Source organism: Balearica regulorum, chromosome 3 (assembly GCF_011004875.1).
Source record: "Balearica regulorum gibbericeps isolate bBalReg1 chromosome 3, bBalReg1.pri, whole genome shotgun sequence".
Taxonomy (NCBI): Eukaryota; Metazoa; Chordata; class Aves; order Gruiformes; family Gruidae; genus Balearica; species Balearica regulorum.
Window position 1 is genome coordinate 44,634,074 of NC_046186.1, and position 25,666 is coordinate 44,659,739.

At 38.3% G+C, this 25,666-nt stretch overlaps 2 protein-coding genes across 3 annotated transcripts in view; one reads left to right on the forward strand and one right to left on the reverse strand.

Moving 5' to 3' along the window:
* The window catches only part of MMS22L (MMS22 like, DNA repair protein), a 91,841-nt gene extending 87,732 nt beyond the window's left edge, over positions 1–4,109 (reverse strand). Inside the window, exons 1-2 of one of the 2 annotated variants that reach the window (XM_075747766.1) lie at positions 3,949–4,109; positions 2,155–2,327 (exon numbers count right to left, since the gene is read on the reverse strand). In XM_075747766.1, coding sequence (XP_075603881.1) covers positions 2,155–2,327 — 173 coding nt within the window. In that variant the 5' untranslated portion in view covers positions 3,949–4,109. Of the gene's footprint in view, positions 1–2,154; positions 2,328–3,796; positions 3,916–3,948 lie in introns of those variants that run through there. The other variant, XM_075747767.1, reaches the window with a different exon arrangement.
* Positions 4,110–4,497: 388 nt separating this feature from the next.
* The window catches only part of LOC142601209 (uncharacterized), a 196,252-nt gene continuing 175,083 nt past the window's right edge, over positions 4,498–25,666 (forward strand). The window contains exons 1-2 of the mRNA XM_075749994.1: positions 4,498–4,663; positions 5,951–6,050. Of these exons, the coding sequence (XP_075606109.1) occupies positions 4,588–4,663; positions 5,951–6,050 (176 nt within the window). The 5' untranslated portion in view covers positions 4,498–4,587. The remainder of the gene's footprint in view (positions 4,664–5,950; positions 6,051–25,666) is intronic.

The following is a 25,666-nucleotide window of genomic DNA, read 5'->3' on the forward strand; positions in this document are numbered from 1 at the left end:
TATTTTATCAATATATCAGCAACATGTATACAATAGGTAGAAAGGAGTAGCAGTGCTCTCAAAAGACAGACCGTTATACCTTTTATAGCAATATAATATATAGTACATAAAATATGACAACTACTAGCTTAAAGAGCATAAAACCATGATATAGTTAGAGGCCACAGTATACTTTTGAAGCAAATAAAGATTAACAAGCTACCACCCTGAAGCATCTTCAACCTTTTACAAAGGGGCTGAGACATAACATACAGACTGTCTTTAATAGAAGAGCCTGCTACATAAAATAACATGCTCCACTGTAAGTGTGTGTTTGGAATGTGTCTCGATGTACACTACATGCTTAATAATAACACTAGAACATACATTTGGTCCTTTATATACATTTAATAATATTTATATAGAACACATTGATAAAAACACATTAATAAAAGCACTCTTAGGTAGGTAACAGATGAGGGTCACAAATTATGACTTCATTATTGTAACTTCAACTAAGACTTAATTATTATAACTCAAACTAAGACTAGGCCACGACTACCCTTTGCTCTGTCTAAAGAAAAAATAAATAAAATCAGAATTAACATTTTACTCAAAGTGAAGAAAATCAGACATCTGTATAGATTGTTAAAATATTACTAATTCTGCAAATATGAAAATATTTCACTAATGTGCTTTCAAAAAAAATCACAGCAAGCTGTATAACACCAATGACTAAGTTATTTCAGAAATTTCCCACTGACTTTCATAAAATACTTCAGTGTAGGTGAAGCTGAATTCACTAAGATACAAGAAATATGTCTGTTTTAAAAAATAACTTACAGGGCAAGCACTTGGTTTTCATTATATTACATAGCAAATTCATATCCTTCTTGAACTATTCAGTTCTCAGAGGTAAAAAGAGCATCTGCTGAATAGTCAGCTCAATCTCCCACAACACCTGTAGTTCACTTGGTTACTGCCTAAACATTGGTCTGTTTTGAAGTCTTTAGCAATTAAACCCAGTTACTCCAGCTCTAGATAATGACAACAGAGGAGTCCCTCACATGCAGGCTTTTCTAAGAATTTACCATCCAAGTAAATTCTTAAACAAGGTGAATAAATGGCAGGAGAACAGTATTATCATGACTGTAGCGATCTGGGAAACCTGTCTACGTACAAGCTCCTGAATGAGTTTTCACATGAAATTGTTTCTGTCATGAAATGCTTCTTTGTCAGCATGGAATCCACTACTGATATGTTCATGCAGACACAAGCTCTCTCAATCCTCTACGTGACATCAATTTGAATGAATGTGCTTTGATCCAACAACAACAAAAAAGAACTAACCCAAAACAAACCAAAACAAAAAACATAAAGAAGGTAGGGAATGGGGGAGGTGCAGCACAATCCCCTTTTAAGACTTTCCAGAAAAGGCTGTGGAAATGAAGGCTAAAAACACCCAAAGTAACAATGCAAAATATGAGGCTTGGCAGGACAGACAGATTGATTTATGCTGTTGTAGGAAAAACAAGACAACCCCTGCAGGATCATCAAATGGCACAGAAAACTAAGCTGGACCACAGACAGTAAAGAAGATACTAATTAAACCAAAGTAACATTCTAGAATCTCACAGAAAATACTTGTTTGTTATGTATGTGACTTCTGAACCTTAAATCCAGAATACATGCAAAAGCAGAGCTCTGAGAAAGATGGTCTTAAAACTACAAAGGACAGTCCCAGTGATCTGGAGAGCCTGAGCAGAGCAGGTTTGTTTCTAGCAAGTGGAAAAGAGAGAAAAAGCCAAAGAGCCAGCACTGAATAGAGCATATGACTGGAAAAAGCAGTGCTGCAGCCTCCTCAGAAATTTCAGGGGTCTTCGATGCTGTTGCCCAACAGGGCAATTTTGAAGTGTCCTAACAGGCCTATAACAGGTCCTTTACAGTACCTTAAAGTAGGTACACAAAGCTAGGAACTGGACCTAGAATGCTGTTTAAAGCAGTGTATCAACACAATTGCCCTTCCTGCTTTGGTATAGCACCAAGTTGATCTCAGGATCATAAGAGCTAAAGAACAAACTGATAAACCCTGTCAGCACTTAAAGGCACCAAACATCAGTGGAAAGAACATCTTAGAAAGTTATTATATTTGTAACTCAAAAAAAAAATCCATACCTCTTGAGAGACCCACTTGCTAAATAAGACTCTGCAGAGAAACTTCTGCCTCCATTTTGGTTGTCACAAGCACAGGAAAAACAAGGTGGCTTTGAGTTCTCATCCTCCACTTCCATTGCCATCTCCAAGCTTTCAGTGAGAAAAGGGGGTGTGTCATTGTCCATTGTCTCCATCTGATCCAGAAAATAAATAGATAAATTAAAACACAGTCATAGTGTGTCTTCAAATAATTTTCTTATTGTTGCCAGTCCCCATAATCCTTCAGCTCAAATGAGGACACAGCTCTGACTAACTGTAACATCAAACTAACAGAGAAACACCACCAAGAAAGTCAATCATGGTCTAATGCCCTGCCACACAATTCTGCTGCTTTGTGAAACTTTTTCTTCCTCCATCACAACCTGTTCAGGGAATTGTATCAGTGAAAAGCTAACCCTACAAAAAACAAAACAGGTTCATTTTCTTCTGGTTTAATTCTCTAAATTGACTAGTCATGGGGTTAAACTAGCACGAGAGTAAGAGGCAGAAACGCATTACAAGGCATGAGCAAGCTACTTTCAGCAGAACTTCATTTTGTGACCAGAGTAGCTATGCTATGAAAATACATCATGCATTACAGGCTCCCAGTTGTCCATGATTTTAAGGCAATATCAGAGCTCAAGTTCCTTCTAAGAAGCAGTAAATACACCCCACATGATAATTATGAAACCCTGAAATGCTAAAGTTTTAAAGCTCGGAAAATGATTCTGACATAGCTCAAGTTGGAAGTTTCTATTTAAAAAGTCTGACTTCTCAGGAATCTGAAAAAAGAAAAGTAAAAGGAGAATGAAGGTCATGTCCAGAAAATTATTGTATTTATAATATCACTGTATATGTAACACTAAGGAATTAATATTTTATACAACATACGGAAAGAGTAGAACTAGGCAGCAGGTACCACAGAATTCTACAACAATATAATTAAAACTATTAACTCTAAATTAAGTTTTCAATTCCATTGCTGCCATTTTTTGAAAGTGTTCTTGCAGAAACCAGTTATACCATAGCCAGACATCGGTAACGCAGAACCTAAACTGAAAAATGAGCTCAAGAAAAAAAAAGAAAACAACTTCTGTCCCACTTTCCCCCATTCATTCACATTCCTGCCGTGCAGTTGCCCGTGCAGCAGAACCAGTGCAACTCTGACGTGAAGGAATGACTTCAGTGCTTCACTTTACAGCAGGACCCTATGTATAGGTGTTAGTAGAGCTGGCAAGGCAGAATTAAGCTGCTAAAAGGAATGCCCCGAATCTGAAGAGTTTCTAAGGAAAGTCTGTTCAAATTAGGGTCTCAAAATCGCCCCACGCGATACAAAACACGGAAAATAAATACAAAAAGAGCAGCTCCTCCCGGGCTCAACTCCCGCCAGTTCTGTCCCTGTCTTACCACACCCCTGACCCAGCGGAACCAATTGCTGACTTCAAGCACCGCAACCTTCTCGGCCAGCCATGCTGGAGAACGACTTCCCAGGCGGTTCCGATCCGCCGGCAGGAACCACAAACCGGCGATAGAGCCGCCGGGAGCAACACCTCAACCGCCTGCCGGGCACTGAGGAGCGGCCACCGCACGCCCGCCGGGGAGCTGCCACGAACGCGACCCCCACCCGTAACGCCTGCGGCCCAGCGCCGCTCCCCTCTTCCCGGAGGCGCTTCCGGGCCGGGAGGAATACATCAGCCCCGCTAGATCGCAGCGGGCCAGCACCGGAACGGGTCGGGACGTGAGAGCGGGGTGTGGGTAGGAAGGGCGGCGCGGTACCTGCGCGCTGGCGGCGACGCCGCTCCCCTTCCGCGCCCGGACACTTTTCCGTAGGTCCCGCGCGCCACCGTCACGACAGCAATGCGCAAGCGCCGCGGCGCCGATTGGCCGCTGGCCGCTCCTCCTTCCCCCGCCGCCCGGCACTCCTCCGCTCCGGGACGGAGGGCGCTCGCTCCCTCCCTCCAACGCGCTGCCCGCCCCGCGCCGCGCCGCGCCTGCCATGCCCCTCCCCTCCCTCCTCCTCCGCCGGCCCGCCTCAGGGCGAAGCGCCGCGCGCGCCCCCAACTGCCGCCCGCGAGGCGGCTCCCCTCGGCTGTCCTGCTGGTGCTTGTACCCGGCACCCGCTGGGCCTCGGCCCGCTTGCCCGCAGGCCCCGCCGTGCTTCCCTCAGCGTGAACTCCGGGTTCCCTCCATCCTGCCCGCCCCTGGCTTCTGCCCCTTGCTCCCCGACCCCCTTCCTCCTTTTACCTGTGCTGCGGCCGCATTTCCCAGCCCCCATTAGTTACCCAGGTGTGTCTTACTCGCCTGCTTCTTGAAATTTAGGTGGGGTTTCCCTGGCAGCGGCTTCCCTCCCACCGCCCCAGCCCATAGCGCTGTCGCAGTTCCCCTCAGTGCCGCCAAGCCTCCTGTTGTCACTAGATGTCCCTTGCTTGGCGACCCCCCACAAGTGGTTTCTGGCCACCTCTACCTGAAAGCCACCATCTCGCCGCTGTTAGTAAGTGCCCCAGATCAGACTGCTGCTTCCTTATCTTCCTGGACTTCAACTGTCCGCTACCTTTCCTTGGTTTCCTTCTCTGTCTACTTGTAGCTGAACCTCATTTTCCTTCTCCTCAGCCGCCCTGATTCACTCATCCCCATGCTGCCTCACAGCCATAGGCAAGAGACCCTGGTCTTTACTGATGCGTTGCAGACCCTGATCCAACCTTCCCATGTCTGTCAGGTATTGCTCCTATCTCAAGACACAAGCAATTCTCATCAAGAATGGGAAGTGGCGTTTAATACATTTGAAATTCAAGATGGGTATCACTCTCTTCATTTACTGAAGCGCCTTCATTGAGTGTGACAGTCACCACAGAATAGAGACCAGGGAGAAAGTCCTAAAACTTGTGCCTGGCATAATTTAGCTTAAAATGCATACTGTACACCTAGCGGCTTCTGGGTCTTCGTAAAAATTACTGTATTATTTTGCATTGCCTCAATTTGATTTCATTTCAAAATGCTTTTCCAGTTTTGTCTGGCTTTTTTTGGTGTAAATTAGCAGCAGTACACAAAACTTCTATTTCTAACAAGAAAGTTGCTATAAAAAGTTTTGCTGTTGCTGCTAGAGCTTGCTGTGAAAACTCTCCTGTGATTAAAAATGCTTCGTTTGCTCCTGTGTCTGTAAGAATCCCTCATTTCCTTCTTTAAATTCCTATCTAATTAAAAAAACAGTACATCATGGTTAAATAAAACTGTACCCAGGATAACCCTGATTTCCATATGCAGATTTATCTGCACTGACAGCCCCCTCTCCCTCTCTTAGTCTTTCTGTTTCCTCTCTTCTCTTTCTGTTCCCCTCTCTTTCTCTTCCGCTCTGTCTTTTTGTCTCTCTTTATGTGTATTGCATTATGCCTGAATAATTTTCAGCCTTTTTTTTTTTCCTCCCTCTTGCATGCACATGCTAAAATAACTAGACAAAGATGCAAGGTGGTTACTGCAGTCCCTGTCTCTAGGACAAAACCAAGAAAGCTCGTGATTGCAATGCCACCTTTCCTTTTTTTTTCCTTCCCCCCCCTCCCCCCCAACCATGCTCGGTGATTAAACTTCCCCAGGATGGGGAAGAAAAAGGAGCTGGAAATGAAGTCGGGTTGAGGAAAAATCCCATTGCAGCAGCTTCAGCCAGTGGTGTCTGCTGCCAGATGTGCTAAGGTTCCTGGGGTCCTTGACACTAAAAGGCAGTATTAAAATATTTGGAGACAAAAGCTGCATCCTCAGTGATCATTTTCTTTATTTAACATGGCAGCAGGCACCGTGTGGAGGAAAATCAACACGCTGGATGTTGGGACTTTCCTCCTTTCTAGGATGAAAGGTTGTTATCTATCCCGTGCCAAGAGGGAACTGAGGTAAGAGAGCTGATCCGGCTTCTGCTTTTTCATAGTATATTTCCTAAGCATCTTTTCTGAAACAACCTATATATATATGTATATATGTATATATTTCTATGTTTGTATATTTGTGTATTTGGTTTCAAGTCAGTAAGTGATAATATTTTTTGTCTGTCTTCACATCAACCCAGAGAAACTTAATTCACAATATATATTCAGAGCTTGTTCGGAAGGGTTGTTTTGTGGGGTTTTTTCCGAATACGTTTTTGTTTCCAGAGAAGGCTTCAGCAGTGACATCATGGTCGACTGCTGATATTAAAACCGATTTTCAAAGTCTTAAAAAAAAAAGCCGGTAACTTTGTGATAAGAAATTGTGCTGGAGATTCATATGCTCTATTTTTCGGTTACACTCTAAATATTGGAAGTCTTATTAAAGCAATAGTGAGATTTTTTTTATTATTATTATTTCTAGCACAGAAGCGATGAATACTGCATAATTAAGTACAGTATTTAATTTGGCTGTTGTGAAGCAAAAGAATAAGGTAATAATTTTTATTGTACTAATCAGACTCAAGATGTTCTCTGTGTTAATTGGGTTAAAAAAATTGCAGTACTTATTAGAAATTCTAATTTCACAATGCAGCACTGACAATAAGCTCAGCCAGTGAATTATTCACATCTTTAATTTGCTCTCTTAATGACAGTGTTCTGTAATCAGAGTGCAGAGACTGCTTCCTATGCATTATGTATGATGTTCAGGACTTAAATGCAGGACATTATGAAGCCTCTCAGTGGCTCAGTAATTAGTTTTCCACAAGACAGGGCTTAGATATTCACAGATAAAAGTCTACAGTTGAGATAATGTTAAGGTGGTGACTCATGCTAACAAAAGCAGGGAAGTTCAAATTTAATGCTGAAACTACTCTCCCTTCTCCCTCATTGTGCGTAGGTGCAGGGGGAGGGGAAGAAAGTCTTCAAAACTAGCCCGGCATGGTGAGTACTCTGCGGACAGCCCAAGGGGGCAAACCGGGGGCTCATTTCACTTCGGAACCGTGGCTTTGGCAACTTTACTGATCAGAGGGTGGAGGTGGAGTTGCATTTTCTGTCTCTTTTTAAAGGTTGGGGGGGAGGGGGGGAAGGCAATAATGTACACATCATCAGAGAGTAATCATCAGTAGGAGAGATGAAATGTATTTTAAAGGATTTTATGTGAAGTACAGGCATTTGTCAAATGTCAAACTTTTGTCAAATTAGGATGTTTTGAATGGGAGCTACTTTGTTATGTGTAGAAACTTTGAGAACACCTGATGCTTGCTATATTGCTCTTGTACCTCTTTCAGCTGTCATTTCAGCTAACACATTTTAGAAAACATGTTATTTTTCTAACAGTTTAGTTCTCACCATCCAAAATGTGAATCATAATGCAGGTTTGTTCTTTTTCCTTGGATCATATACCTGTGTTACATCAGGTGTTTTAAATGTAGGGAATATACATGGTTATGTAATTTTCCTACTCCTGTATGCTGCTTATTATAGAAGAAAAGTCAAGAATATTGAAATGAAGTTGGAAAATGCTACTTTCCCAAACTTAGTTGCTCGTCAGGCTGGCAGCTGTACATTTGTTCTGAGTTCTCACAATGGAACAATCAATTTTTACTGGAAACAAAATAACTGACTAGAGAAGGTTATTCACTTATTTTGTGTTAACTTTCCAAAGACTACTCTGAAATAAACATATTCTTGTGCAGTGTTTACAGGATTGCAATTCTAATTGTTAAAGATGATGTACTAATATAAGTTTTAGGCTTAAGTTTAAAAAACCTAAAGATCCCAACTGGATAGTCAAGTACAGATATGGGATTAAGAATTTGGAGTACATCTAGCTTTTTGAATCAAAATATTTTAAAGCTAATTCCTTTAAAAAAAATTTCATCAAAGATTACATCTGGAATTCGGAGTTAGCAGCAGCTGTTGCTAGTGTTTTCTGGCCTTAAGGCCATGGGACAAGTTACTAAGTCATTGCTTTTAGCAAACAAGGTGCTATTGTGACCGGATTAGACATTATGTTTATGTGTAGTCCAGTCCTGAAAGTAGTTGTCGTTAAACTGCGAATTAGATCAATGTAGCTAGGTGATCCATAGGTAGAAGATTGTATCAGAATCCAAGTGATTGTCTACATGAAGAAATTGATTGAGTCTTTTGCAGAATATGACTCATTCCAAGTCAAGATCCCACCGCAAGTGGTACTGTAATATGGTATTACTGTCACTACATAGCTTCATTTCTTCGGTCACTTCAGCATAGAATCATATAGTTGAAAAGGACTCCAAGAAGGTGTCACACCCACCCCTTCACTCTTTCTTTGAAGCCAGGATGAATAAAATCTGTCTTCTTTAATGAACGCTTGCCTGTCTTCATAAAGATTTTTTATGATTACTGTATTGGGTCCAGCCAAGGTCAACCCACCACACTTATGCAAGTAATCTATTCCAGCATTTCATAGAATCATAGAATGGTTTGGGTTGGAAGGGACCTTAAAGATTATCTAGTTCCAACTCCCCTCCCATTAGAAAGTTTTTCCTGTTTTCTGATCTTAAACTTAACTTGCTGAAAGTAAATTACTTGAACCTATTACTTTTTGCACAGTGGTTACAGGGAATTTATTTTCCTCTTTGCAGCAGATTTTTACATATTTGAGATTCTTAGTCATGTTTTCACTGTGTTCTCTTAATCAATCTCCATTCATTGTTTTCTTCTTTATAGAAAAAAAAGGGTTATTTTTTTGTCTTGTACTTCACATCATTAATTCTTCTTGCTCTCCTCTGGCCTCTCCCTATTTCTTCTTTCTTGAAATGCACAGCTCCAGACTAAAGCATGATATTCCATCTGCCATACAAGTTCTGGATTTTCATTTAATTAGAGGTAGTTTGTCACTTCTGCTGTTTTCTTAAGAAAATCTTAGCAATATGACTTGCACATTACAGGTATGATGATATCTTTTAATCCAGGATACTATCTAGTACAATATGAAAAGATGCAACATGTGTTTGAATAGGTTCTTAATTCAAAAGTTTATACTCTTAGTAGGAGTCTTCATGGATATATTATCCAGTAGGCTTAACTCTTATGGTAAGTACCTGTGACTGACCTGATTGGTGATGTCCAGATATGAGCCATCTTACTGAAAAGAATACCCAAAGTGCTCAATCCTCAGAGGATTGTTTCAAGGTGTAGAAGCACTACTGGGGAGCCGAAATTTTAGCCTATGCCCCTGTTTTAAAGCAGCGTGGGTGGCCAGAAGTTGTTAAAATCTGAACTTTTCCACATAACCCCAGCCAGATTAGACAATCTGAGTTTGAGGCACTACGACAGTCAGGTGAGAAAACTTTTTTGTCAAAGTGGCAAGGGTGTTGGTGGCAACCAGCAAATAAGGTCCAGGGTTAACTGCAGCAAAGATTAACAGTATGAAAAAGAAAGGTAAGAAAGTTAGCCCAGTCTAACTAGCCTAGCAGATTCATTCTGGATCTGAGCTGTGTGTCTGGGAAAGAGCAAATGTTGTCTACCCAGTCTGTTAAAGTGGAGGTCAATTCATTTTTAGCTCTAAGGAAGGGCTCACTATTATTCCTAGGTCAGAGGAAGACGGTTCATAGTATCCTTGAGTTGTCATGACATAGGAGAACAACATTTCTGAAGCCAAAATGGAAGAGTCATGTGTCTGAAGAATTAAAGATGACTTGTGATGTTTCCAGGGGATCAAGGTTAATATAATCCCATCATGAAGACATAGTGGCCACCAAAGGAAAAATTTAGGACCTTTATGTGATTATGCAAGCATGTATTTCACATATTTGGAATGTAGTCCTTTTACTGTCCTCTTACTGGCCTGTAACTCTCCATATTCAGGAATATTGCAAGTTTTTTTGGAGTGATCTGATTCATATTTCTGTATTTGTTCTTATATCAAAAAGCTAAGAAAATAGTTTTAACTCAGTGCAATTTTTACTGATATCTGTAATAAAAAGTTAAGAAAAATCTATCCATAATATATTTTCAGGAGTAGACTTTTATGCTTTTATTTATATTGCTCCAGGCTCAAGTACCATTATAAATATTAGGTTCTGAAGTGGTATGATGAGTTAAGTATTTCCAAATGTCTTCTCTTAATCTAGCCTAATAATGCAGTCCTTTCATATGCATAATTCCTATGAAAACCAGTGATAGAACTACATTGTAGAAGGAATAATGGATACATATGCGAGGGTATCTCCCTTTTGAGTCATTATTTTGATTGATTGATAAAAGAAACAAATATTGAGAGTAGAGAGTTATGATAGTATTTTGAATTCCCAGTTTATCTGTTTCTCTACTGAAAGATATACACCAATGGAATAACAGTAATCAGAATATCTGATAGAAATCTCAAAGGAAGTATTTCGTAAGTAGATCATATGCATTCTAGTCAGTAAAATTCCATATAATTGACTCAATATTAAGAACTCTAACCTATGTATAAACCTATGTATTTATTATATAAAGTAGAATAGTGGTAAATATTCATACTATAAACTCAATTTGGGTTTTTTTGCAAAGTCAAACTAGAAATAGCATAATGTACTGTGTGAGTTCACATACTCCATCTTTGTAAAATGTAAATTCATAAAACTTTACAGTTCTTATCTGCATCCATAGTAGGCCAGAAAAAACAGTAGTAGTAAGAATACTTAATACTGCACAAAAGCCTCTTGCTGCTTCCAACTGGCTTCTCTACTGTCTCGTCATCTATGCATACTATCTGTACCTACTGTCATGCTAGGAGCTACTTGGTATCCTCAATAAACTCCAGCTTTCATTGCTCACTTTCTAATTTTTCAGCCATTCTTTTAAAACTTTTCCCCATGCTTGGTATGAAGCTCAGGAGGCTTTTTCTATTCCCAGAGCATCTCTCCTTAAAACTATTTTGTTCTGTTGCTACATGAGTTAACAACAGTTACACTGCTGATGTCTTTGAGATCTCTTCCTATCACACTATCTTTTTTCATTGTTTTCTCATAGTGTCCCATTTCTTGTCTCTTTATGTTTAGATTGCAAGGTCTCTGGTGAAAACAATGTTGGGGTTTTTTTCTGTGCTTGTATAGTGCAAAACAGAGGGCTTTTAGCCTCTATCTTAATACAATGAATAAATCTAACAGAAGTAATACAAATAATGTGTGCAGTTAATAATTTTAACTGCTACCTTTTTAATTCTTAGTAACACAGACAGACTTTTCAACTCCTAACAACTTCTTTGCAATAGAATTACATCTGGATCCTGGGAAGCTGACAGGTTAGGGTAGTAGGAAACTGAGGAAGAAAGCATCTGAATTACAAGCAAAGCAGAACTTATCCTCAAAATGTTTCTGTTTAGTGCTCTCCATTTATTATCTTTGCTTCTCCTATGTAATACTTAATCAAAATGACCTTAGGTCCAATAACAATTGTGCTGAAAGATTTTTGGATCTTGGCTACATAAATTGTTTCTGGTGTGTAGTAACACAGTGGTAATACAGACTCTGTAGGTACAGCTGAATGAATGATTGCATCAGTCTGGCTGTACACTGAGGGAGTTTTTGCCAGAAGGAATAGCTTTGGCTGAGAGTGGCTGTGGTGGAGCAAAAAAAAATTGGTGAAAAAGAGACATTATAAAGCTGTGGTGGTGCAAATAAGGGTCAGGATGTTGAAAGGCAATGCAACTTGCTGGCAAGGGGACCAGCAAGGAGATCCATGAAGGCTTGCTGGACAAGGAGGAACATAGAAACGTGACTGAAATAAATAGGACTCTTAAGAGCTACGAGCTCTTGAGCATAAATGCGTGCAGGGTTTAGAATCAAGGTCAGACTGGAAGAACACTATAGAGAGTAGGCAACGTCAAGGAGGAGTTTGTTCAAAGAGTGAAGGGCAAAAGATATTGCACAATCCTGGAAAGAACCAGTGCTTTTAAGATGTTGCGATACACACATATTCTAGATGTTGGAGGGTGGGTTTCTGGCTATCAGCATTTTGTTGTACTTTATGTTGGTAGTATCAACTGTGAAGGGATACTTGGGGAAGTGGAAGGAACAACTCTGCAATCCAATATAAAGCTTAGCAGGAACCTCTGGCTAAACCATATCACAAACTTTTGGTGCAGAATTTTTAAATACAGAATATTTGCTTTACAACCACTGCATGGATTTGTAGTTGACAGCATTTGAATGAACACGGTTAATTAGAAAAGAGTATAATTCTGTGAGGCCAGGTATCGCTTTTCAACTCACACTGTCTAATGTTGGGAAACAAGGCTGGGCTCTTGCTTTGCTAGTCAGCAAAGTTTTTTTCTCCTAGCAGCAAAGCTTTTTCTCCTAGCTTGTCCAGAGGCTGTAAATTTAGAAAGCATACCAGTGTTCTGTGTGGATATGAATGTGGCCATCACACAAAGGCACTCTGAGTGTAAACCACATTTTTAAACAGGTGCCTAAAAAGCAATTGCACTTTAACTAGTGTAATTGGAGAATTGCAATAATCATTCCAGAAAGTGGATCTCCAATAAACTTAATCTGTGGTTTCCAAAAGTATACTATTTTGTCCATTCTTGTGTCATCTCAGTAATACTCCCTTTTGTTATTTTTCAGTGCTTTGTGCTCTTTGCCTCAATGTAACCTGCCAAAAAGAAAATTTTGGGTTACTATTGGATACTTAGCATGACTTCAAAGATTTTGAATAAAAATAATGTTGATTTTTATTTTCCCTCTGAATTTTATAGTAATATTTATATAATGGAAGAAAAAAGTGTCCTGTGTATCTCAGGTCCTCATTTAGCAACTTAGAAAGCAGAGATGTCATTAGCAAAAAGATTACAAAGGCCATGGCTCAAATTTAGTTTCTCATTCTGCATAGCTTACCTGTATGATTTCAGGAACTCAGTTTGTCCTTTTATCACCATTCCTCAACTGTGTTATAGAAAAGGAAATCTTCCTACTTTTTGCGGAATCTAAAATTCAAATCTCTTTGGGCCATATGAATTTTAATGCAGGTGTTCTCTCTTAGTATATCATTAAAGCACAGCAGTGACATCTTACTCTGTCTCCAGGAAGCTCTTAGATACTCTAAGACTTGAGCAGATACATAAAAACAAGTTGCTATGGACAAGTGTGGAGATTAACAAATGTTTCCAATGGTCAATGAAAAGTTCTGTTGAATGTCTGTCTAGTGAGATTCCTGAAAGGAGATAGGGAAAGAGCTACTTTTTAAAATGAAACAGGAACAGTTTGTGGAAGGGATCATTTAGTGTACTGCCCGAGAAACATCTTTTACACAAAACATCATTTTATAACTGTAGTGTATTTCTAGATTTGCAGGGCAAATTTGTCAAAATACTCATTCTTAAAAGGAGCTCTGCACTGAGGTCTTCAAATTTAAATTGAGTTTTTTAGTTTCCTTTTATTTATTATTTAATTCAGGTCATCACTGCCCTGTTCATCTTTTGCACACCTCTATTTCCCATTGCTGTGTTTTTTAGAACTTGGTAACAACACAGTCACACAGCCCTGAAGCTTTTCTTTATCCATTTAGTTTTCATCAACCATGATACTTATTTTAGTGTGTGGGATTAAGTTGTCTGAACTGAGTGTCATAGAGCTACTTTTTAGCTAACTATACTAAAAATGGGTTTATAAAACTATTTCCTATTATCTTTGTTGGTTTTGTTTTGTGTTTTTTTGTTTTCCCGAGGGAAAAGTGAATAGTGAAAGCAAGACCTTTTTCTTTAAAAGGATTCCAAAACCTAATAGGAACCAGTGAAAACAAATGCTTTTAAAATTTTATGTAGAAATCAGTACAGGCTTTCTGTACAGATGAGCTGTTAGCCAGTGCATTAAGACAACTGTATACAGATACCACTTTTCATCAGTTGGTCTCAAAGCCTTTGCCAAAGTAAATGAGCTGAACCTTCATTTTGCTGATGCCCTGGCTACCTAATTTGTAAAACATGGGTGTAGAATGATGTAATCTCTATTTTGACAGCAACTACTTAAATAAATATGACTGAAACAGACATTCTGGCTGAAGAGTTCATAATAGCAAACTTTAGCATGACTGTACAAAGGAACTATTCTGAAGTGTCTATCATGAAGAAAAAAGGAGGATTTTTGTTCCTGGTATCTGGTATCTAGCCTTCAAAGGGCTAGGTCTGTATGATAACTGAAAATAATACTGTTAATGATCCTATCTCTAGATGTCCATACTATGATCTCAATATGAGTTGTACTGTCCTTTCTGCAGAGATAGGTTTTGCAAGATAGGAGGGTGATGATGGTGTCTGATGACTATATCTGAAATCTCCAGAGGCAAATTTCTTCCTGGTAAGAGAGGAGAGGAAGTTTGTCTGTCTGCCACTGGAGTAATTTTCCACTTCCTAAAATGCCTTATATTTCATTCTGTCTACAGTATTTTTAGTAAACAAATGCACAGAAGCTGCAAGGAATTATAATTTTTTTAGAGATTTCTCAGGTTTCCTGAAGACTCTTGTACTGTAATTTGCCAGGTGTGCTTATATGACTTAGAAGTACATTGAACTTTCCTTGTTGTCAGTCTGACATGTGAAGTTTAAGCTTGGAACAATGGAAATAGAGAGCGGTGTGAATAAATTGACAGCTGTCTTACATCAAGCTTAAACTACAGAAATGAAAATACATTATTATGAAAACTGTATTGGAAAATGTGTCTCAGATTAACTAGTGGGCATAAGTAATGAAGCATATCTAATTGCATGTTGTATATTCTAATAGATTTAACAGTACTTACCAAAATATGGAAATTGCTATTTTTGAAAAATGAAAATTGTACAATGGTATTATATAACAGATCTAATAATTTCAAGTAGGTTGATAAAAGCTGTAAAATTGTGCTATAATTATGTTTAGAGCTAACCACTTTTAGTCAACCTTATCCAGTAAAACAACACTCCAAAGATACATTAATTTATCACCTGCTCAGATTGATGTGGATTTCAGTATATGGCTATCCTTTGTGGACTAAATTAGAAAATTAACCTCTCCCAGTTCAACACTGAGTGCAAATACCAGGAGATTGTGGCAGAGAAAGGACTGAGGCAATGGTCCTCTCTTATCACTATTCCTTTTGGAAAAAATGCATTTACAAAGGTGTATTGAATGAATGGTATTTGTGTTTCACCAAGGGATGAACTATAAGTAGCCCTTGCAGCTCTGAGCATATAGGGCTCACCTTTGTACTTCGATAGGAAAAGCTCCTGTATAGTCCCCTTGTCCTGGTGCATGAACAAATATGGTTCTCAGCAGAAAAACCAAACAGACCCTAAGATCTGATCATTTAAATTAATGACAAAAAATTTGAGTTTTATTGTAATGTGCTGAACAGCCGCTCACTGGAGCAGACATTTGAGTAATCAGATGTTTGAGAATAGATTCTTCCTACACTAATAGAAGGAAAAGAGATCTTTTTTTGGCTTGAGCATAATGAACACCAAAGACAGTATTTGTTGGTTGAAAAGATGAAAATTGTTTAGATTTCACCTGGAGGAGGTATTAGCCTATTTAAGTTGAATTTTAATTTTTTTAATGGCAGGTATGATATCATAAAGCATGCTTTTTTTAAAAAAAAAAGCCAGCGGGAAATGTATTGAGAGACTTGGAAAAGAGAATAAATGTTGCTGCTCATCTGTCATTCAACTTTCTAGGTACTTACAATAGAGAACACCTTTGTACTGCTCAGTAAAGCACATGGACTACAAAAATTTACCAGGTTAGTGGAACGGAATGGGTAGGAGAATTTATAGTGAAAATCTGGCAAATTACTATAAAGTAACAGCTGATTATTTTCTTTCTGTCTGCAAGTTATGAATATGCAGTTTGAGATACTTAAAGTGACCAAGCTTTCTGAACCTTCATTCTCTGGAAATCGTTTCTTGTTTCTAAAGTTTTAGAATTCATGTTTCTAATTGCTTTTGAATATTTTAATCTTGATTTTTAGTATTTAGCTAAGTCATGCTTTAGATATTCACAGGAAAGCAGGGAGCATTTTTAGATAAATGTTGCCAGTCATCTTTACTAATTGAATCTCTTGTATATTAGCACAGTGATAGAGCCTTTTTGAAATCAATACCGTATCTTAATACTTCTTAAAGCAAGCTATTATTAGCACTGAAATCAGCTAGATATACCAGATAATCATAGCTACACAAAAGCCACCTATCCATTATAAGTAAACAGTATGATAATTAACCCACAAGACTTTTCCTGACCCTAAAACAAGGGTCAATCAAGCTGATTATGTCTTATTTGAAGTGCAAGGATGCTGCCTAGGGTCTCAAAAATCATACCACTGAATTAGCATATTGTTTTGTCCAAGCTGATACACTGTACATCTTAACACACCAGTTACATTGGACACAGCTTTGTGCTGATGAAATACTGCTCTCTGCTTCTGATTCAGGAGCTACCTTGATCTGAACAAATTTGTGGGATATCTTCCCAGTACTCTGCTGCAAACACTACGTGCAGTCTCTTACCATATTAGTCTTGAATAGTAGATTTTGGAAACTTAAGTCTTCAAAATGTTAATGTTTCTCGGACTATTATTAGTTGGGAAGGCAAAGTACTCTTCACTAATGTTAACACTGTTTATGAACTTGCTCTTATCCCAGCTCAAATTTGAAAATTGTTAATAAATTGTTGTGCAAGGCTTAGTATCATACAATAGTCTGATAGGAGATTTTTTCCATTTAAATTCTTCATTAAGTTGTAGCAATAACAGAAATGACATGATCCACCTCTTGTTAATAACAATGTTCTCCCAACTGCTGCTTTCAACATGTATACCTGACTGTGTAATGTCTTCCAGAGAGATCCAGTAAAAGGTAGATATCAATAAGTCTAATTCTTAGGAATTTTCTTTCTTTTTTGGTGCCTAAAACTCAGCACATATATGTTACTATGATCTTAATTTCCACTCAAATTTAGGTTCCTGCATATAGTTACCCGGTGAGACCACTGCAGCCTTGCTTCTCCTTAATATCTGTTAAAATCTAGAGATAAAAAAGGGTGGCACTGAAACGCTGCCTTCATCTTTGGAGGTGTCTGATATGTTTTGGGAGAGGTACTCAGTACGCTCCCAGTGCAGATGGGCAGCACTGAGTTCTGCATAAATCCCTAAGTGTGATCACCTCTCCCTTTTTCTGAAGCCAGTTTTAACTACCAGGTTGTTCAATAATCTGAGGGGGGTGATTGGGGAAGGGGAGTTGGTGGGCATTGGGCTTTTTGGTACTGAGCCACTGTGCAGGCAGGAATGCCAGATTCACAGGGCAAGGGAGAATAAGAACGAGTGGCTGGTTGCATGCCAGAGAGATGGAGGGAGGGGAAGGAGCAGCATACTGATCTGTCTGTCTACTTTGAGTCAGAGGGTTTTGGTTTAAGAAATAGTTCCGTCAGGCTGTTCCTTATTTCCTGTGGGTTTGTATTTGTGAATTGATATTTTAATTGAGTAATACTCAGGCTACAGTATAAACTCACCCTTTATTAGACAAGAGAGAATCAATTTGAAAGAGAGGCCTTGACTAAGAAGAAGATTCTGTACTGCTAAGTAAAAGTTGCATTAACTTCATTTTCTTTCAGCTGCAGACACCCTATCCAGCTGCCTGCTTTCACAAAGTTTGTAGGAATGTCATAGCTTTGAGACCTTTTCCCATGTATTGGACTTAGATTGAATTGGTTACTGGAAGTGATCAAGAGGAGCTGAGCAAGGCAACAGTACTCATTTTTCAGGAAACCATGTAAAAAAGAACAATAGTCTTTGGTCCAAGGAGCTTTTTGTTCTCTCAGAGTCTACAAAAATACTGCAAAGCTTGGTGTCATAGTAAAGATATGGTGTTTCTTTCATTTAAACTCATTTAAATATACTCATTATTTCTTATTCATAGAAATCTGATCCATATCCTGAAGAATCAGGTCAGGTACCAGGCTTCTAGGAGTAACAGCTTCTGATGAAAGCTATTACTGCTGCTTCTCTCTACTGTTACCCTAGAAAACTGTGCTGCACACCGTGCATTCTTATTTCCTCTGCTCTTCATATCTCTATTATTTTATGTTGTATAGTATTCACTGTTTCACCTTTACCCAAATGATTGGTTTACAATGGATTATTTACTTTCCCTGCTCCAAATAATCCATTCCTTTCCCTCAATATTTCATAATGGATGGCAAAAAAATGCAGAAATTATTGCCAGGTAGGCATTTTGTCTGCTTTTTAAAAGCATTAGGTTTATTTCTTAATGTTTTAGACATCTTTAGAATTTTCAGTTAAAATTATGTCATTTCACATTATCTCCATGTCATCAATTTTCTTAATCTAGGAAAAGAAAACAAATTGGAATATGTCTATGAACATGAAGTAATAAATAGTAAAAAGTTGACAGTTGGTAGTAGTATTTTATTAGAATCATCTTTGGTAACAGCTCCTCTGGTAACTGTTATATGTGGTCATGAATAGCCACTGAACTAACACAAAACATCTGCTGCTTTGGCTGAATTTAAATACCCCAGTCTGATAACCTTGTAGAGAGATTTACCAGTCACATGGACTTGAAATTCACATACTAGTCCTGATCCATTGAAGCGAATGACACTCCACATATCCGGAAATCCATGTCAGTAGATCCAAATGCAGGACTGGATTTTAAGTGTCGAACATTATTTTGTATTGGTATATTTACATAGAAGTTTGCAGTTCAGAGGTAAAGAATAGCTGTAATTATGCAGGTAAATATGCAGGCACTGCCTACAATGTAGCCCTAGAAAGATAGGTGGAAAAAAATTGTTTATTTAAAATTGAATTCACTGATACATGCACAGACAGTATGTGTAGATTTTATACTGAGTAATAAAACTTTACATGCAAGACCTGGTCATATTCTAGTTTCTTCACATTTTCTAGAATTCTTCACCTAAGCAACACATAAGCAAATGTTCCTTTTACAGTATCATAGGCAGTTAAGTTGTTTTGGGGAAGTATTTTATATGCTATATGTTGAAATTAATTTTCCAAGAAAAAAATAGCACTCTTACATACTTGTACATTTTCTGTGATTATTCTTGCAATATCTTTTCTTCTGATTGTTGTCAGTTGTGTTTGAAGCATTTACCCTAATTCTGTTTATTCTATAAAGAAAAGACTATCATCTTTCTAGTTAGAGAACAAAATAATTTAAGTTCAAGCTCTTGGCCAATGTGCATTTGAAAAATGATACTTTTCTTATCTCTTCTATTGGGGAAAGTGACTAAAAAATATTTTTTTTCCTCTGGAAATCGTTGAGTGGACTTACATTTTCTTCACTGCTTTTTTAAAACTAAGTGTAATTTAGACTTTAATGGAGAGTCTGTTTTACGTAATGAAATCTAAGCTTTCTGTTATTTTCCATCTTATGCCTTTTAACTTTTCCAGCTTTTTATTAGAAATCATTTTTGTTAAGGAAGTTTCTTCACCCTGGGTTTCCCACAGCAGAGTTTCAGGCTTTAAATCCCATGAGATGATTTCTTTGGGTAGTACAGCACTTGCAACACCTCAAGCTGGTTGCCTCCACAGTGGGATGCTGACTGAAGAAATCCCTGGGCAATTATACCCTTATATTCAAAGTTCCCTTCACATGATAGTTGGGACCAATAGTAATATTAGGGTCTGGGGTCTTCCCGTTCTTCGTTGAGTCCTTTCCTTGTCTCCAAGTGGGCTGTTTCTTTTCTTATGTCTAAGGTTGCTACTTCTGCTGAGGGATGTGGCTTCCTTATCTTCCGGCTTGAACCATGTCTGGGGTCGGCTTTTACTGAACTAGGCAAATGTTCAAGAACAGTTCCAGCATATGTAGGTGACAATTCACAGCTTGTGGCCTAAGGTTTTGGCAAATTTAGCCACTTATGCCAAGCTAGTTATGCCATTGATGCTAAACTTGACAATTAGTATGTCCCAACATTTTGATGTTACGACTTAAGAAATAAGGTAATATACTTGTTACAATGACTCTTTTTACTCTTTGAATATTTTGTTGGATTTTTTTTCTTTTTTTCCTATATCTTCCAGTATGTATATGTTTGTGTATAGTTGGTTACATTGTTCTTTTCTAGAGAGCTCTGACTTCATTCAGTATTATCCTCTGCTTGGTTCATTTGGCTGCATGGTAACATTATTCTATGAGTAAGATTGTCTTTGGGTCCTTTATTTCAAAAGGAAAAGGCAGAAGCTTTTCATATACTTTATATTTTTTGTAAACTTAGCTTTAACTTTTTGTGTATGTGTTTGTGTGTTTATTCCCTTCTCTTTCCTTGTTATAAGAATAGTTCTGCTGTAATAAGTTTATATTTTTTTCCTTTTCATTATATTATTTTCAATGTTTTCTAAGATTCTCAGGTTATGATCCTGTGAACCAGGAAAAACTTGATCATATGTTGCTATTCATTCTCAGGCCCTCGGCTTTTAGGAGAAATGAGTTACGTACTAAATATTTCTTAGGTATATTGCTTACTGTGTATGTAACAGATTAGTCTGTTATCTAACAATGAATGAGAAATACAGTGTTCTGTGCAAATACTGAAAAGTAAAAATGGTATGCATATCCATGAGGGGAAGATGGGTAGTACCCAAGACAATTACCATATGAAATTTGAGTATTGTGCATTTTTTATTAATTGCATTGGTGGCTATTTTGGGGCTTTCCTTTTTCAGATCAGAAGTTCTAAGGGGCTGAGAAATATGTCATATCTAATATGCCATTTTTCTGATATTAAATGATTTGTCAAAATTCCCCTCAAGCTTAGGAGTTTGGCTGGTTTTTCCTTATCCATTTAGACGTCTCTCTTTAGTATATCATTAGGAGGTTTTGGTACTGTCATCATGTTTGGTACTGGTGTAGTATTTGAAAGATGTTTTATCTTTTTTGTCTTCCATTTTAAACACACTGATTGGCTTTACATATACAACACTTGTTTTTTTTTTCCCCCAGAACCTGTTTTGTAGATGTTCATGCTCTGTCCCTTTAACATTTTTTCAGATCAGTTAAAATAGTGTCTTTGAGTTTCAGGTTTGATGCCAGTGAGGTTGCATCATCTTTCTTCTTTCCTAAGTAATCCATGCCATAGATGTTCTGGAATTGAAAGATGAAAACTTACAACTTTCTTTGCCAAAGTGTTTAATTTTAAATTCAGATTGAAACTTTTCTTTTCTTTTCTTTTTTTTTTTTTTTAATATATACGCTGGCTGTCATAACTCCAGTACTTATCCTTAAATTCTTTTTTTTTTTAAATTATTTTTTTATGCTAGAAACTCCCTCCTTCTATGTCAGTTGTTGCAACCAACCAGTCAGACTTGCTTCATTTAGAAACCAGAAAATGCATTTACAGAACAGTACTATCTCCCTGTGCAATGGTAGATTTCATCCTGTATTCTTGGAAATAACGGAACAGATGTCTCAAATAAGGTGAAGTACTGTTTGCAAGTGGATTTATAAAAGTTTATCTATAGTTGTTCTTTAAACGATATGGAGATATTTAATAAAATTATATCTTCATAAATATATGGATCTTGTTAAACTGAATAATTAAATTTGGTTGGTTTTAGTCTGGATTAACTTCTGAAAAGTTTGCCTTGGTTTAAATTGGGAAAACTACAGCTTTTTTTTTTTTTAAATTTATTTTTGTGATTAGTCTGTTTAACTTCTCATTTATCTCTGTAACAGGTAAGGGGAGGAACTAGAAGACCTTTCAAGGCCCTTATTAGTATTTAGCTTTTCATTCTATTATTGTATATAACTTGTTTAACCTATTATTGTGTCTGGTGTTTCATTCTAAGTAATGCTATTTTTTTCAGTTGCATAATAGATGAGTAACTAAGACTTTTTTTGCATATGTCTGGTCAATTAATTGCTCTTCTTTTACCTTTACTTTGTCATTATTGAGTTCAGGTGACCAAAAATCAGAAGAATTTTCAAAGACCAGATTATAATTCATATTATAATGGCATATATTTTTCATATTGTTATCTACACATCTTTCTACATTCTCAAATGCCAGGATGTTTTAAGGTAGGCACTCTAAGCTAGTTGTGGCATGAATTAATAATTCTAATAAAAATAATTCAATAATTTTTAATAGATACTTCCTCTTCTTGTATATTTAATAGCTTGTATGACCTACAAGTAAAATCTAAAATAATCTCGTTAATTTCGTGATCAATGGAGACTTCTCAATTAAAGGAAAATCAGAGAACCAATCTTAACAGTGTAGAACAAATCCTGTTACTTTTTGCTAAAAAGTTACAAAATAAAGAGGAAGTATTCTAAAGAGGCTATATTGAAAGATTTGCTAAACTTCCTTCACTATTTTATCTGTATCTTTGAAATTCACAAAATTGTGCCTAAACAAAACAGTGCAACTGGACCAAATCACAGATTTTCTTAGAAGGGCTTAAAAGAAGGGAAGCATAGGAAGAGGGGTTTGTTTCTTCAGCTGTGCAATTAAAAAATGGAGTTGGCACCAAGTAAAAGAATTTGAGTCCCAGAATTGAGAGATCACAAAATACAGAGCTCTTTACACAACAAGAGCAATGAATTCCATCTGAGTCTATTGCTCATAGCTTTATTATTTTAATCAATGCCAGGACTTTCTATACTTAAAACTTTCTTTGACCTCCATATCAAGGGAAGCCAGAAAAAGTTCAGTATTCCTATACTACTAGACATCATTATTCATTTTTCTGTCTGGCTTTGGTGGAGATGTCTGCCATACAGATTACACTTGCTATTGCCTGGTGAGATATGGAATGTACATGTGATGAAGAATCCTAAAATTTGGAGGATGGTCCCAAGCTGGTCTGTGGGTATGATAAAGTTTTGTGTTACCTACCTTTGCATTAAACTAGCAAAAGACAAATATCAGGAGGTAACATTAAAAACTGTAGTAAGATCTTGATGTGCTTTAAATTCTGCATTAGACAGACTAGAACTTCTAAAAGAAAAAAAAAAGCACAAAAAACTACCTCATGAATAAAATTGTCATATATGTAAAGAGGAACAGAAAGTACGAAACTGAAGTCAGTACTATTTTAATTTATCTCTTCTATTTTGACATTTTTGTTAGTGAGCTAGGAAATCAATAAAGACTAATTTCATTGGCAACAATTAGAGAGTACATAGGAAGGAACACTCAGGATGTGTACAGTTGCTTTCAAGGGCACTTTGAGTAAAATATATTTATTACAAAGTGAATTGAATAGTTCATTTTGTCTAATTGGCTCATATATCAAGCATTAATTCTTTAGAATACTCAATGTACAAAACAAAGTTTGTCATATTGGATATACAAAAAGTATTTTTTTTATTTCACTTACTTTCACACCTTCATAATGAATGCCTGTCTGGTAATCTAAGCCCTTTCATAAAATTCATAAATCATAATAAATGTAACTCAAAGTCTCAGTATAATGCAGGAAATGTCCTAATAACTCCTTGTTAATCAATAATGTTCAAAAATTAAATATATTCCATGTGCATAATCTGTGATGTAGTTTCTCTGAAAAAACCCCACAGATTTTAGTACCTGCTATAGGAGATTAACTAATCAGCATCTGAAAAGTTAGATGTATTAATTCTGGAGCTAAGAATGTGGTTGCACACTGAATACCCAGCAGCAGAAAACACTCAGATGTTGGCAGGAGAAAAAAAGAAATTCCTCAAAGCTGAGAAGGAGCCAGATGTGCTTTCAAGCAAAGCATCTGGGCCAACTGACCCTGAGCTATGCAAGACCACCAGGAGGAAATGATGAGTGATAGTAGTAAGTGACTTCATGCAGCGGGGGTTGGAGGCAACCATCTGCCAACCTGACCTGTCATCTAGAGAAGTTTTCTGCTTACCCGGGATCCGGATCCAGGACACTGTGGAGAGACTGCCAAAGCTTGTCCAGACCTACAACTGTTACCTCCCACTGTTCCTCCATGTGGGCACCAGTGATACTGCTGGGAGCAACCTGGGGAGTATCAAAACTGACTACAGAGCTCTGGAGGTGATAGTTGGGTATACAGGGGCCCAGGTGTTGTTCTCAGTCTTGCAGGGACGGGGGAGGGGTGCAAGGATATTGCACGTCAACACTTAGTTGCAGAGTTGTCGCTGGCAACACGGATTTGGTTTCTATGACCATGGGACTCTGCTTGAGGATCAGCATCTGCTTGGAAGAGATGGAGATCCACCTCCATAAGCAGGGCAACAGTATCTGTGCCAGCAGGATCTTTGCCAGCAGGATGTCTGACCTGGTAAGGAGGGCTTTCAGCTAGCCACCCTGTGGAAGGTGAGTTACTGGCAGCCCTGTAAAGGAGCGATGGTCAGGGTTGACAGTAAAAAGCCTGCGGTGATGTGAATGAAAGAGAGCACAAAATCAACAAAAAAAGGCTTAAGTGGGGTCATCTCAAGCATTTGTGTGTAAACAAGGAAGTACCTATAAGGCACCATTATGGGAAAAAAACCCGGGCTCTTTCTGAGAAATCAGCATGCTAGGGTGCCTTTGACGTGTCTGTACACTAGTGTGGAGAATAAACCTGAGAAGTTAAGAGATCTCTGTGCAGTTGCAGGGCTATGATCTTATTGGGATCATTGAGATGTGGTAGGATGGCTTGCATGACTGAAGTGGAAGGATACAGGCTCTTTAGGAAAGACAGGCTGGGAAGATAAGGAGGTGGAGTTGCACATCATGTGAGAAAACAGCTGGAATGCATGGAGCCCTTCTAGGGATGAATGATGAGCCCAACTCCGAGCTTATCAGTAAGGATTAAAGACAGACCAGTACGGGTGACACTGTAGTGGGAGTCTGCTATAGGCTGCCTGACCAGAAAGAACAAGTGGATGAGGCTGTCATGGTTTAACCCCAGCCGGCAATTGAGCCCCACACAGCCACTTGCTCACTCCCCTGCCAGTGGGGGAGAGAAGAAGGGTAAAAGTGAGAAAACTCCTGGGTTGAGATAAAGACAGATTAATAGGTAAAGCAAAAGCTGCGCACACAAGCAAAGCGAAACAAGGAATTCATTCCCCGCTTCCCATGGGCAGGCAGGAGTTCAGCCATCTCCAGGAAAGCAGGGCTCCATCACACCTAACGGTTACTTGGGGAGACAAACGCCATCACACTGAACATCTCCTCCTCCCTTCTTCTTCCCCCAGCTTTATATGCTGAGCATGACATCATATGGTATGGCATATCCCTGTGATCAGTTGGGGTCAGCTGTCCTGGTTGTGTCCCCTCCCAACTTCTTGTGAGCCCCCAGCCTACTCGTTGGTGGGGTGATGTGAGAAGCAGAAAAGGCCTTGGCTCTGTGTAAGCGCTGCTCAGCAGTAATGAAAACATCCCTGTGCTATCAACACTGTTTTCAGCATAAACCTAAACCATAGCCCCATACTAGCTATTGTGAAGAAAATTAACTCTATCCCAGCCAAAAACAGCACAGACGCCTTCTACAGACAGGTAGAAATAGCCTCACATTCGCAGACCCTCATGGGGGACTTCAGCTACCGTGATATCTGCTGGAGGAACAGCGCAGTGGGACACAAACCAATCCAGGAG